Raw genomic sequence first — 14,736 nt, forward strand, 5'->3', positions numbered from 1 at the left:
GGAACAGCTTAGGAAAGCCGATTACAGGGACAGCATTGTCACTGAAGTCCCATCCAACAGAAAGGACAACTGTCTTCACGTCTCCTTGGAGTCTCCTCTCATTTCATTAAAATCCTAGACATATCTTGAAAAGGTGAGTTACAGATATCGATAAAAGGTTTACAAGGACGTGGCCGCCTCAATATTGCTAAAAATGCTCGCCGCTGACGAATGAGCTATCTGCATCAATGAGACACTCGTAGGATTTATACAAATCCCCCTGTCATATGTTACGTTTCTGCTGATTCTCTCCTTATTTTCTAGGTTGTATTGAGGCAGGAGAATGTTTGGTTACTGGTGGAAAATGCTTTCAGTGGTTCTATGTGTCCCTTTGGCCAATTATGTTTTACTGGCGGATACAGGTAAAGAGTTTTCAAATCAGTTTATCTGTGAAAATAAGATATAATGCGCCATCATAAGAGCTTACATTTAAAGTTGGCACTGTCAATGCAACAGATAAGTTGTAATGGTTGTACTGTTTTTATTAAACATGCATTCATGTCACTACAAACCGAGTCAAGAATGACGTGGAATGTAAATTGTGTTGAGATAAATGTCTTAAAAAAAAACCCTTTTCCTATTTGGTTGTCTGCACCAATTTTCTCTCTTCCTTTTCCTCTCCTGTACCTGGCACTGCGAGGCTATGATTCATGTCTGAGCCTTGACAGTGAGTGTTCACAGGCTATTCCACTATGGGTGATAACACAACCAAGCCCTATATTGTCCCGACCTACTGTCCACATGCTTGGGTTTCTGGCAGGGAATGCTGGATAGTGATCAGGAATGGAAAACCTGGCCACTTTCCCTCTCTCCTAGTCTGGAACACTGAGAATAACTGTGGCATCACTGTCGCCACCCTGTCTGAGAGCTCAGTACAGACCCGGGATTGAACCTGGGACCTTGATATTCTGTAGGCTTCTGCTATTCACCATAGAAACTTGCTGAGGATTTTCATTTCAAATCAGTCTAAACATGAACATGGAAAACAAAAGAAAGTGCACTTTATATTGAAGAGGATTGTAGTGGACAGATTAACTAACCTTAGCCATTTCTCAAAATAGAGCATTTAAAAATAAATTGAGATTATGTGATAATTAAGTGACCCTTTGCAGGTTGGAGTCCTGAATAACGCAAGATTTAGAATAATCCAGCCAATTAGTTTCTCCTGTTATCTAACCTGCTTACAATTCATGCCTTAATTCTATGCAATCATAATTATAATGCTAATGATTAGTTTTATCTGTTTAATGAAATGTAAATAATTGAAAAATTAAAACCTAAAAATAAAAATAAAGGTACCATGAGCTTTTTTTGCAGGATACAGGTTTTGAGAATTATCATAATTTTACGATTACTGTTTAAAATATTGTTGTGCATTTTCCTGCTTAATATAAATGACCTATCTGTTTAGAGAGGAATTGTTATATTTGTATACTTTTTGCACCTGTCTCAAATACATTGTGGATTTTACTTGAATCTGCATTTAATTTTTTGGAGGAAATTTAACAAATCCACATTTATAGTCCAAGAAATGGGATTCATTAAAGTGTGTTACCCAGCACTTGTTAAATGTTTTAAACATCAGATTCGTTGTATTTGCATTTGCAAGTTATTGAATTAAACTATGAAATCTATAATTGATATTTTGTTGTAGGTGATGGCCTCATTTAAAGTACTTTTATCTAAATGAGACCAGTTCTGATACATTATGAGATATTTCTGATTATCGGTCACTACAATTGGGTCATATTCAGGGATAGTGTTCTACAGTAACAAATTAATTCACATTTTGTTTTAATTACATGGAATTCTGCATTTTTAACAGATTTGGGGGTGGGGGGGTGGGGGGGGGGGAATTATGTTTTCTAATTCTATCCATTTATAACTAGGTTCATTGGTTTATTGTGAGTGAAAAGTCAAATTCCATTTTTATCTCATGCAATTTTGAGATTTTTAAGGATTTTTGGGGTTCATATTCTGCTATTTCATCCATTTGTGTTCTCTTTGTGAAAACTATTTATCATTAGCCTTGATTGTAATGTGTTCAGAAATTGTAAAATATATATTTGGAATGACAATACTGCTGTTTGAAATACAATGCTGTCAAAATTAAGTCAACAGTAATGCACGTTAAAATTTATCTGTTTCAGTTGTATTGAAGAGAGTTTCAGATGAGAGCAAACTGCACAAAGACTTCAGAAGTCTTTCTCATGGCAACATTCTATCTCCTGTGACTGGGAGCGGCGTACAGATAAAAGATTTGATTTACAGACACAAACGATCCTTTTTATTTCCAAGTGGTATTAAACTATGTCCAGAGGAAACTGTCTCGCAGGCCATTGGCAACTACCTCAAGTACTACAAGCTGAGAGGTAAGAACATTTCTGTTTCTTATTTAAATTTCTCCAAGCCTTCTTCAGTGATACCTCCAAGGACATGTTGCTATTGTGTAATGTCTCTGCCCATCTGTGTGTACCTGTCACATTTTGGGAGATTTAAAAATGTATTTCTTCTCAGAAAGAATTTAGGAATGATCTATGTTTAAGTCTTGTATTTTAAAACAAAATGAAGTTGCACTGCTTTTAAAAAAAAATCTGCAGGCGCTGGGTGTATATTAAAGACAGATGAGCTAGTTTACAGCTCAGTATCTTTCAGACTGCTTTGATTTAGAAACAATGATCTCATCTGATAATAGCAAGAGATATTTTAAGAACATAAGAAATAGGAGCAGGAGTAGGCGATACGGCCTCTTGTGCCTGCTCCGCTATTCAATGAGATCATGGCTGAACATCTACACTAATTCTACTTTCCCACTCTATCCACATATCGTTTGATTCCCTTAGTGCCCGAAAATCTATTGATCTCGGTTTGAATATACTCAATGACTGAGCCTCCATACCCCTCTGGGATAGAGAATTTCAAAGATTCACTACCCTCTGAGTGAACAAATTTCTCCTCATCTCAATCCTAAATGGTCGACCTCTTATCCTGAGACTGTGACCCCTAGTTCTAGACTCTCCAGCCAGGGGAAACAACCTCTCAGTATCTATCCTGTTAAGCCCGATAAGAATTTTATACGTTTCAATGAGATCACCTTTCATTCTTCTACATTCCAGAGAATATAGGGCTATTCTACTCAAATAGGGAATTTAGAAGAAATGTCTTTACCCAGAAATGGTGAGAATGTGGGACTCGCTACCACAGGGAATGGTTGAAGCGAATAGTATGGATGCATTTAAGGGGCAGCTAGACAAGCATATCAGGGAGAAGGGAATAGAGGGTTCTGCTGATTAAGTTAGATGAGGAAAGATGGGTGGAGGCTCAACTGGAGCATAAACGCCGCCATGGACTGGTTGGGCCGAATGACCTGTTTCTGTGCTGTATCCTATGTAATCAGCACCTTTTACTTCCTGGTTTGCTGTCTGTGAGAATTCTTCAATAGGATTGGCTGCTTAGCCTGCTTGATGGCATCACTGTTGCATGACGCAAGGGAGTCCCTAGAGTTGGCACCAGAATCAAACTAATGTTGGAAAAGGTGAAATCGACGCCACCGTGATTGCTAGGTCTTTGTGGGAAGTTTACTTCGAGGTCTGCGGCGAGCGCCATCGCTTCACCGCAAAATCCGGGCCATTACATAATAATTATAATTATTGAGTAGTTTAGGCACATACCTGAAGGTAAGATTCTCAGACTGCTTATGGAAGAGATCAGCATCGCTGTACCTGAAAGAATGTCTAAGTTATTTGTAAACTTGTAATCGGTCCATATTACTGTGCCTTCCCCATTGATTACATTTGGTGAAAAGTTAGATTTTGTCTAAATAATAGTTGAATCTGAATTCTTGAGAATGCTGAATATAGAAATTATTCTAATGACATTTATAAATTATCATAATGTGTCCTGGAGCAATTCCTGTGGCCTGAATTTTAATGGAGAGGCGGGTTGGGAGGAGCTCCGAAGCGGTTGAAAATCCCGGGAGAAGGGATTCCCACAGACCCTGCTGAATTTAACGGCAGGGCCTGATTTGTATGGCAAACCTCTGTTTTCCACCTACAGCCAGCCACATTGAAAGGCTGGCTGGCTGCGGGCAGGTAGGCCTGTGGCACTAGGCAGCAGAGAGAAGGGAGAGAGGGATCGTGTGAGGGCCGGGGGGGGTGGCCGGAGCAGCAGATTCGGGGGGTTGGCAACGATTGGACGCTGGAGGTGCATGGAGGGCGGGGGGAGGGGTGTCGGGTAAGATTGGGGGCTGGAGGAGCGGGGTGGGGTGGGTCAGCAAAAATCGGAGGGCTGGAGGAGCATGGGGGAGGTTCAGCAATGATCAGGGGCAGGAGGAGCGGGATGGGAGGATCGGGTGAGTATCGTAGAGACGGGAGCAGCATGGGGTGCCAGGAACAGCATGGGGCGAGGGGATAGTGGCCTTGTGAGGGAGGATCGGAGATCTTGCAGGGCGCCTCCAATTGCAGTGGGTGGGTTAGGTGGGGCCCTGGATCCAGGAGGTTATTACATAGGATTACATAGGATATACAACCCAGAAACAGGCCATTCGGCCCACCAGTCCATACCAGCTTTTATGCTCCACTCGAATCTCCTCTCGTCTTTCCTCATCTAGATCTATCAGCATAACCCTCTATTTCCTTCTCCCTCATATGATTGTCTAGCCTCCCCTTAAATGCATCTATATTATTCGGTTCAACCACTCCCTGTGGCAGCAAGTTCCACATTCTCACCACTCTTTGGGTAAAGAAGTTTCTTCTGAATTCCCTATTGGATTTCTTGGTGACTATCTTTTATTTATGGCCTCTAGTTATACTCTTCCCACAAGTGGAAGCACTCTCTCTGTATCTACTCTATCAAAACCTTTCATAATTTTAAAGACCTTTATTAGGTCACTCCTTAGCCTTCGTTTTTCAAGAGAAAGGAGTCCCAGCGTGTTCATCCTTTCCTGATATGCATACTCTCGCATTTTTAGTGTCACCCTTGTAAATTTTGTCTGCACCCTCTCCAGTGCTCTTTATCCTTTTTATAATAGGGTGACCAGAGCTGTATGTAGTTCTCTAAGTGTGGTCTAACCAAGTTCCAATACACGGTTAGCATAACTTCCGTACTTTTCAATTCTATACTTCAAGAAATAAAACCTTGTGCTTGGTTCGCTCTTTTTATGGTGTTGCTAACCTGTGTCGCAACTTTTAGTTATTTGTGTATTTATACTACGTGATCCCTTGTTCTTCTACCCCACCTCGACTGGCACGCTCCAAGTAATAACTATTCTTCCTACCAAAATGTAATACTTCACATTTATCTGTGTTGAACTTTATTTGCCACTATATGCCAATTCTGCAAGTTTATTAATGTCTTCCTGTAATTTGTTGCAGTCCTCCTCAGTATTGATTATCCCTCCCAATTCGGTGTTGTTTGTAAATTTAGTAATTGTGTTTTTGATTCCAAAGTCTAAATTGTTAATATAAATTGTGAACAATAGTGGTTCCACCTTCTGCTACATTTTACCCCTACTCTCTGCTTTCTGTCTTGAAGCCAGCTAGCTATCCATTCTGCCACATCCCCTGACTCCGCATTTGTAGAATCATAGAAATTTACAGCACAGAAGGAGTCCATTTTGGCCCATCATGTCTGTGCCGGCCGACCAAGAGCTATCCAGCTTAATCCCACTTTCCAGCTCTTGGTCAGTACCCCTGTAGGTTACGGCACATTGGGCTCAATTTTACCCAACCCCTTTTTTCGACACACTTACCTTAAGTGCGCCGACTTTGCACGCTGGAAACGGCGCCGGAAAAAAGTCGCCCCATCCTGGCCGCCCTTCCGAGTCCCCGGAGTCCCAGCATGGCGTGCATTGTGAAGTGGGGGGCGGAGCACCGAAAACAGTGCCGGCACCTGCGTGCATGCGCAGTGAAGTCTGCGCGCATGCTCCTGCCCTCCCAGCGTGTCCTGCGGGCTGTGAGCAGGACCCAATGCTTGCAGCCCCTATCCCCGGCCGAAGGGACGCCCAATCTCGCTGCACCCTATCCCCGGCTGAGTGGCCTCCCGCACCGGCCGGCCAAGGTAGGACTTCAGTTTTATTTTTTATTCATTGATGGTTGTGCTTGAGAGTTTTGATTGGGGGGGGGGGGAGGGAGGGAGGAGGAGAGTTTGTGGGGTGGGGGGGGGGAGAAAGAGTGGTTTGGAGGGGGGGGGCGGGGGACTTTAAAAAAAAACTTGATTCTGGCATAAATGTAGGACTTCTATTTTTTATTTGTTATTGATTGATTGCTTATTACTTTTTGTGATTTGTTTAGTGCTTTCTATGTCTTGATGCAGGTCCTCAGCTTCCTTGTATTTTTTATTTGTTATTGAATGCTTGTTTTTGTGCTTTGTTTAGTGCTTTGTAAGTCTTGGTGCTTTAACCTGCGCCAAATTCTTAACTGCCCACAATGTTTTTCAGAGCTGGTCACATACGCTGACCTAAGTCGATTTGGAGTAAGTTTTTGCTGGCCAAAGTGGCATAAATGGCCAAAACTGGCGTAAGTGTTTGGGAAAAAAAACTGAACTAAAAAAAATTTTACCTAACTGACTTACTCTGGAGCAAATTTTTTGGGGAAAATGCCATTTTTTAACATATGCCAGAAAAAACAACTTACTCCAAAAAAATTGATGCAAGTCATGGCCAAAATTGGGCCCTTTAAGTGCACATCTAAATATTTGTTAAATGTAGTGAGGGTTTCTGCCTCTACCACCCTTTCAGGCAGCGTGTTCCACACCCCCACCATCCTCTGGGTGAAGAAATTTCTCCTCATATCTCCTCTAAACCTCCCCCCAATTACTTTAAATCTATGCCCCCTGGTTGTTGACCCCTCTGCCAAGGGAAAACAGGTCCTCCCTATCCACTCCATCCAGGTACTTCATCATTTTATACACCTCAAGAAGGTCTCTCCTCAGCCTCCTCTGTTCCAAAGAACACACAGCCAGCATCTCCAATCTTTCCTCATAGCCAAAATTCTCCAGTCCAGGCAACATTATTGTAAAACTCCTCTGCACCCTTCCCAGTACAATCACATCTTTCCCGTAATGTGATGACCAGAACTGCACATAGTACTCCAGCTGTGGCCTAACCAGTGTTTTATACAGTTCAAGCATAACCTCCCTGCTCTTGTATTCCATGCCTCAACTAATAAAGGCAAATATTCCATATGCCTTCTTAACACCTTATCTGCCTGGCCTGCTACTTTCAGGGATCTGTGGACCTGCATTCCAAGGTCCCTTTTTTCCTCTACACTTTTCAGTGTCGTACCATTTAATGTGTATTCCCTTGCCTTGTTAGATCTCCCCAAATGCATTACCTCACACTTATCTGGATTGAATTTCATTTGCCACTGTTCTGCCCACCTGACCCATACATTGATATCTTCCTGCAGTCCGCAGCTTTCTTCTTCATTATCAACCACATGGCCTATTTTAGTGTCATCTACAAACTTCTTAATTATACTCCAAACATTCAAGTCCAAGTCATTGATATATATCACAAAAAAACAAGGGACCTAGCAGTGAGCCCTGTGGAACCCCACTGGATACAGCCTTCCAGTCATAAAAACACCCATCAACCATTACTCTTTGCTTCTGCCTCTGAGCCAATTTTGAATCAACTTGCCATTTTGCCCTGGATCCTATGGGCTTTTACTTTCTCTGACCTTGTTCATCAGTCTATTATGGGGTACCTTATCAAAGACCTTTTGAAAATCTAGATAAATTACATCCACTGCATTACCATTGTCTACTCTCTCTGAGAGTAGACTTCTTTACTAATCCCTTCATGTTCTCCTTTACCATGCACTCTCCTGCTGTCTATGTACTTAATGTACGCCTCTTTCCTGACCCTCAATTGTCCCCTTATGGCTTTATCCATCCATGGAGTCTCATCAGTGTTTAGTTTATTCTTTCCTTTTAGTTGAATATTTTTTTCAGCACTCTGTTGAACACCGTTTTAAATGTTTCCCATTGCTGTTCTACATTGTTGTTTGCGAATGTTGATGCCCATTTTATTTTCCAAATTTCTATTCCCAGCCACTTAAAATCAGTTTTTCTCCAATCTATTAACCTGGTTTTCGTCATACTTACGTCCTTCTCAATTATCATCTTAAAGTGTATTATATTATAGTCACTATTGCCTAGATGTTCCCCTCTTAATCTCTCCAAACTCATCTTGTCCATGAGACCCACTTCCTGCTCTCTTGGCCCCATTCCCACTAAACTGCTGACCATCCAAATTCCTTTTCTGGCTCCCATGTTAGCCGACATTGATAACGGTTCTCTCTCCTCAGGTAATGTTCCCCTCTCCTTCAAATCTGCTGTCATCACCCTCTCCTCAAAAAAACAACCCTTGACCTCACTTTGCTTGCTAGCTATCACACCATCTTCAATCTCCCTTTCCTATCCAAAGTACTTGATCGTGTTGTTGCCTCCCAAATCTGTGATAATTTTTCAATGAATTCAATGTTTGAATCCCTTCAATTTGGTTTTCGCCCCTGCTACAGTACCGAAACTGCTCTCATCAAAGTCACAAATTACATCCTTTGTGACTGTGACAAAGGTAAACTATCACTCCTCGTCCTTCTGCACCTATCTGCAGCCTTTGGCACAGTTGACCACTCCACCATCCTCCAACCCCTCTCCACCAATGTCCAGCTAACAGGGACTGCACTCGCCTGGTTCCATTCTTATCTATCTAATCGTAGCCAGACAATCTCATGCATCATTACCTTTGGTGTCCCCCAAGGATCGGTCCTTGGTTCCCTCTTATTTCTCATCTATATGCTGCCCCTTGGCGATATCATCCAAAAACATGGAGTCAGTTTCCACATCTACACTGACGACACCCAGCTCTACCTCTCCACCACTTCTCTCGACCCTGCTTGGTATCTAAATTGTCAGACTGCATGTCCGACATCCAGTACTGGATGAGCAGAAATGTTCTCCAATTAAATATTGGGAAGACCGAAGCCATTATCTTTGGTCCCCACCACAAACTACGTTCCCTAACCACTGACTCCATCCCTCTCTCTAGCATTAATCTGAGAGTGAACAAGACTGTTCGCAACCTAGGTGTCATATTTGACCCTGAAATGAGTTTCCAGCCACATATCCGCGATGTAACTATAACCGCCTTTTTCCACCTCTGTATCATTGCCTGCCTCCGCCCCTGCCTCAGCTCTTCTGCTGCTGAAACCCTTATTCATGTCTTTGTTACCTCTAGACTTGACTACTGCAACTCACTCCTGGCCAGCCTCCCACATTCCACACTACATAAACTTGATGTCATCCAAAACTCAGCAGCCCGTGTACTAACCCGCACCAAGTCAAGATCACCCATCACCCCTGTGCTTTCGGACCTACATTGGCTCACAGTTAAACAACACCTTGATTTCAAAATTCTCATCCTTCTTTACAAATCCCTCCCTATCTCTGTAATCTTTTTCAGCCTCACAACCCCACAAGATGTCTGCGCTCCTCAAATCCTGGCCTCTTGAACATCCCTCATTATAACTGCTCAACCATCGGTGGACGTGCCTTCAGCTACCTGGGCCCTAAGCTCTGGAGCTCCCTCCCTAAATCTCTCCACCTCTCTATCTCTCTTTCCTCCTTTAAGACGCTCCTTAAAACCTATTTCTTCAAACAAGTTTTTGGTCATCTGCCTTAATTTTTTCTTTTGTGGCTCGGTGTCAAATTTATCTGTTTGTCTGTAAGACTGTTGTGAAGCGCCTTGGGACATTTTACTAAGTTAAAGGCGTGAGGGACTGCCTATGATGATGATGATAAATAAAAGTTATTATTATTATTACTTTTACTTCTCTTATCTGTTCTGGTCCATTCCCCATTACTAGATCCAATAGCGAATCCTCCCTTAAGAACATAAGAAATAGGAGCAGGAGTAGGCCACCTGGCCCCTTGAGCCTGCTCCACCATTTAACAATATCATGGCTGATCTGATCATGGACTCAGCTTCACTTCCCTGCCCACTCCCCATAACCCTTTATTCTCTTATCGCTCAAAAATCTGTCTATCTGCGCTTTAAATATATTCAATGACCCAGCTCTCTGGGGCAGAGAAGTCCATAGATTTACAACCCTCTGAGAGCAGAAATTCCTCCTCATCTCAAATAGCGGCCCCTTATTCTGAGACTATGTCCCCTAGTTTTAGTTTCCCCTATCAGTGGAAATATCCTCTCTGCATCCACCTTGTCGAGCCCCCTCATTATCTTATATGTTTCGATAAGATCACCTCTCATTCTTCTGTGTATAGGCCCAACCTACTCATCCTATCTTCATAAGTCAACCCCTTCATCTCTGGAATCAACCTAGTGAACCTTCTCTGAACAGCCTCCAATGCAAGTATATCCTTCCTTAAATACAGAGACCAAAACTGTACGCACCAATACCCTGCAAAGTTGCAGCAGGACCTCTCTGCTTTTATACTCTATCCCCCTTGCAATAAAGACCAACATTCCATTTGCCTTCCTGATTACTTGCTGTACCGGCACACTAACATTTTGCATTTCATGCACAAGGACCCCCAGGTGCCTCTGTACTGCAGCATTTTGCAATTTTTCTCCATTTAAATTATAATTTGCTTTTTTATTATTTCTGCCAAAGTGGATAACCTCACATTTTCCCACATTATACTCCATCTGCCAAATGTTTGCCCACTCACTTAGCCTGTCTATATCCCTTTGCAGATTTTTTGTGTTCTCCTCACAATTTGCTTTCCCACCTATCTTTGTATCTTCAGCACCACCTTGTTGGGCTTATTACATATTGGGTTAGAAAGGAGTCCTGTACACATTGTAGGAACTTCATTCCCTTATGCCCTTTACCAATCCCTTCAGTCCATTTAATATGGGTGCACTGAAATCCCCCATGATTATTATTCTATGTTTTTACTCATTTCCCTAATTTTCTGCATATTTTTTCCTCCATCTCCCTTCCATTATTAGGTGGTCTGCAGACTACAGCTATGAATGCGATTGATCCTTTATTATCTTTTATCTCTATCCTTATGGAACAGGAAGGGACCCTGGATCCAGGAGGTAAATGTAAAGGCACTTGCCTCCTGGATCCAACAGTCCTCACCTTACTTTAGCTGGCGGGTTTCATGAGGCCTGCAAAACTAGAGTTAAATTTAAAATGGAGGTTAAATCTGAGGCACGGCAGCCTGATTATAATATTTAAATGGACAAACCGCCTCCTGTTAAAACAGGAAGTGGGTGGTTTGGAGGCGGGTTCTGGTCGGGAATCAGACTTTTAACACTAACTTCCCGCCCGAATCAAATCCACCTGTTTTTTGAGGTTAAAATTATTTTAGGACATAAATCTATTCCATAACTCAGAGTCTTCTTGATGCCACTTGTCATGTATTCAACTATCATTGTAACCCATGTATAAGCTGACCTAAGTTGTACACCTTGAGAACATTGACCACAAGGGGGTGAACTTGTGGGAGACACTCCTAACCTGGACTTTCAGGTATAAAAGGGGAAGCTCCACCCACCTTCATCACGTGAGGTCTAGGTAATAAAGGTAACTGGTCACAGAGTGACCTTTTCTCAAGTATGGGCCTCGTGTGCATTTATACTGTATAGTAAGGACATATCATTGGCGACGAAAAAGTGGGATTTAAACCACGCGAGCATAGCCACTAGCAGCACAGAAGAGAGGCACTGTGATGGTGATGATTGGGACGACTTTATTGAGAGACTACAGCAAAGTTTTGTCACTAAGGAATGGTCGGGACAGGATTCGGCCGACAAACGCAGGGCTCATCTCCTGACAGTTTGTGGATTCCGAATGTACTCCCTGATGAAGGAACTTCTAGCGCCAGAGAAGCCGGCGGACAAGACGTTCGAAGAACTCAGTAAGTTGATCAGGAAACACCTTAAACCGGTGAGCAGCATGGACATGGCAAGACACCGGGAAGGGCAAAGCGTTCCAGACTTCGTGACAGATCTCCGGCGACTGGTGAGCCTATGTAAGTTCCCAGATGCATGCAAAGCGGAGATGCTGTGAGACATTTTTATTGAGGGCATCGGGCATGCTGGGGTTTTCAGGAAACTGATTGAGACCAAAGACTGGACATTGGAAGCGGCGGCTCTGATAGCCCAGACATTTATCTCAGGGGAGGAAGAGACCAGAATGATGTATGACAAAAATCTTGGCTCAAATGCGGCAAACGACCAGGGAGTCAACATTATTAACCCGGCACACAGTACTCTAGGCAGACAAGGGCAATTGGACATGCCCCAGCATGTAGTCGAACCCAAAGGGGGAATTCAACAGAGACAATGGTTAGCTGAATGGCGATTCATGCCATCGCAAGGGACAATGTGGCCAGTAATGGGTCCATCAGCACCTGTTAATGGTGTGCTTAAGGACAGTTACAGAGACAGTCAGAGACGATCGACTGGTAATGGACCTTTTGTTTCCAACAACGGGGACTCCCGCTCATTCTGGAGGTGTGGAGGCAAACACCCAGCCAGAGCTTGCAGGTATCAGCAATATACCTGCAGAAACTGCAACGTCAGCGATCACTTGGCGCGTATGTGCAGGAATCCTGCAGCCAGGTTGATGAACGAGGAGGACGGGACTGATGTAAGCCCTACGAGGCCAAATGAATACTGGGGGATATCGCTGGAAGCTGAAGTTCAGCGAGTTCATGTGGAGCACATATACAGTTCATATACCAGGACGCCACCGGTAATGATGAAAATGCTCCTCAATGGCATCCCAGTATTAATGGAGCTAGACACGGGGGCCAGCCAGTCCCTGATGAGTATCAAACAGTTCAAAAGGTTGTGGGTGTCCAAGGCCAGGAAGCCAAAATTATTGCCGATTGACGCACAGCTACGGACATATACAAAGGAGATCATTCCAGTGCTAGGCAGCACCACGGTAGTCGTGACCCATAAAGATTCGGAGAACAGGTTGCCACTCTGGATTGTCCCGGGGGATGGTTCCGCACTACTGGGGAGAAGTTAGCTTGCTGTAATGAACTGGAAATGGGGCGATGTCAATGCAATTTCTTCATGGAGCGAGTATCATGCTCACAGGTCCTGCACAAATTTGACTCATTATTTCACTTTCATGGGGGCCAAGATAGTGATTCACATAAACCTGGACGCCAGGCCAGTATACCACAAGGCCAGAGCGGTGCCGTACGGGAAAAGATAGAAGGCGAATTGGACCACCTGCTGAGGGAAGGCATCATCTCGCCAGTCGAATTCAGTGACTGGGCGAGCCCAATTGTGCCGGTGCTCAAGGCGGATGGGTTGGTCAGGATATGTGCCGATTACAAGGCCACCATCAATCGCATGTCACTCCAAGGCCAGTAGCCGCTACCGATAGCGGAGGACCTCTTTGCGACGCTATCTGGTGGCAAACTTTTTTCAAGATTGGACCTGACCTCTGCTTACATGACCCAGGAGCTGGCGAGTGAGTCGCAGAAGCTGACCACCATCACAACACACAAGGGGTTGTTTGAGTATAACAGATGTCCGTTCGGGATTCGTTCGGCCGCCGCGATCTTTCAGCGAAATATGGAAAGCCTCCTCAAGTCGATTCCAAGGACGATGGTTTTTCAAGATGACATCCTCATCACGGGTCGTGATACTGAAGAACACCTCCACAACCTGGAGGAGGTGCTGCGCAGAATGGACCGGGTAGGGCTGTGACTGAAAAAGGCGAAGTGCGTCTTCTTAGCTCCAGAGGTAGAATTCCTGGGGACGAGGGTAGCAGCAGACAGGATCCGACCTACTGCATCCAAAACGGAAGCGATCCAGAGAGCACCCAGACCCCATAACACAAAGGAGCTGCGTTCATTCCTGGGGCTCCTGAACTATGTTGGTAACTTTCTTCCCAAATTGAGCACACTGTTAGAGCTGCTAAACGTGCTTCTATGCTAAGGTCACGATTGGGTCTGCGGGGACAGGCAGGAAAGGGCTTTTGATAGAGCACACAATTTGTTATGCTCCAACAAACTGTTAACATTATATGGCCTGTGTAAGAAACTTGTTTTAACATGCGATGCGTCGTCCAATGGGGTCGGGTGTGTGTTGCAGCTTGTGAATGCCAATGGTCAGTTACAGGCGGTAGCTTATGCCTCCAGAAGTCTGTTCCAGGCAGAAAGGGGCTACGGGATGGTAGAAAAGGAAGCGCTAGCATGTGTATATGCAGTAAAAAAAATGCACCAGTACCTGTTTGGCAGGAAATTTGAGTTGGAAACAGATCACAAACCTCTTTTGGCCGACAACAAGGCCATAAATGCGAATGCATCTGCCCGCATACAGAGGTGGGCATTCTCGTTAGCCGCCAATGACTATCCAATTCGGCACAGACCGAGCACTGAAAACTGCGCTGATGCACTCAGCAGGCTCCCACTCGCCACCACTGAGGGGCAACTGAGCATGATGCTGAGATGGTCATGGCTGTTGAAGCTTTCGAAAGTGAAGGCTCACCTGTGACAGCCCGTCAGATTAAAGTCTGGACAAATAAAGACCTGCTACTGTCTTTAGTTAAGAAATGTGTCCTGAATGGGGACTGGGCAGCCACGTAGGGGGAATGCCCTGAGGAATTTAAACCGTTTCATAGGCGCAAGTATGAACTCTCGAATCAGGCTGATTGCCTACTGTGGGGAAACCGAGTAGTCATGCCCCAGATGGGC

General features: G+C 44.0%; 1 protein-coding gene across 1 annotated transcript in view; it reads left to right on the forward strand.

The window, feature by feature from the left end:
• Positions 1–322: 322 nt before the first annotated feature.
• Positions 323–14,736, forward strand: part of impg2a (interphotoreceptor matrix proteoglycan 2a) — a 128,136-nt gene continuing 113,722 nt past the window's right edge. Inside the window, exons 1-2 of the mRNA XM_070892993.1 lie at positions 323–401; positions 2,190–2,411. Coding sequence (XP_070749094.1) covers positions 323–401; positions 2,190–2,411 — 301 coding nt within the window. The remainder of the gene's footprint in view (positions 402–2,189; positions 2,412–14,736) is intronic.

The sequence above is a fragment of the Pristiophorus japonicus genome, chromosome 11 (assembly GCF_044704955.1).
Source record: "Pristiophorus japonicus isolate sPriJap1 chromosome 11, sPriJap1.hap1, whole genome shotgun sequence".
Taxonomy (NCBI): Eukaryota; Metazoa; Chordata; class Chondrichthyes; family Pristiophoridae; genus Pristiophorus; species Pristiophorus japonicus.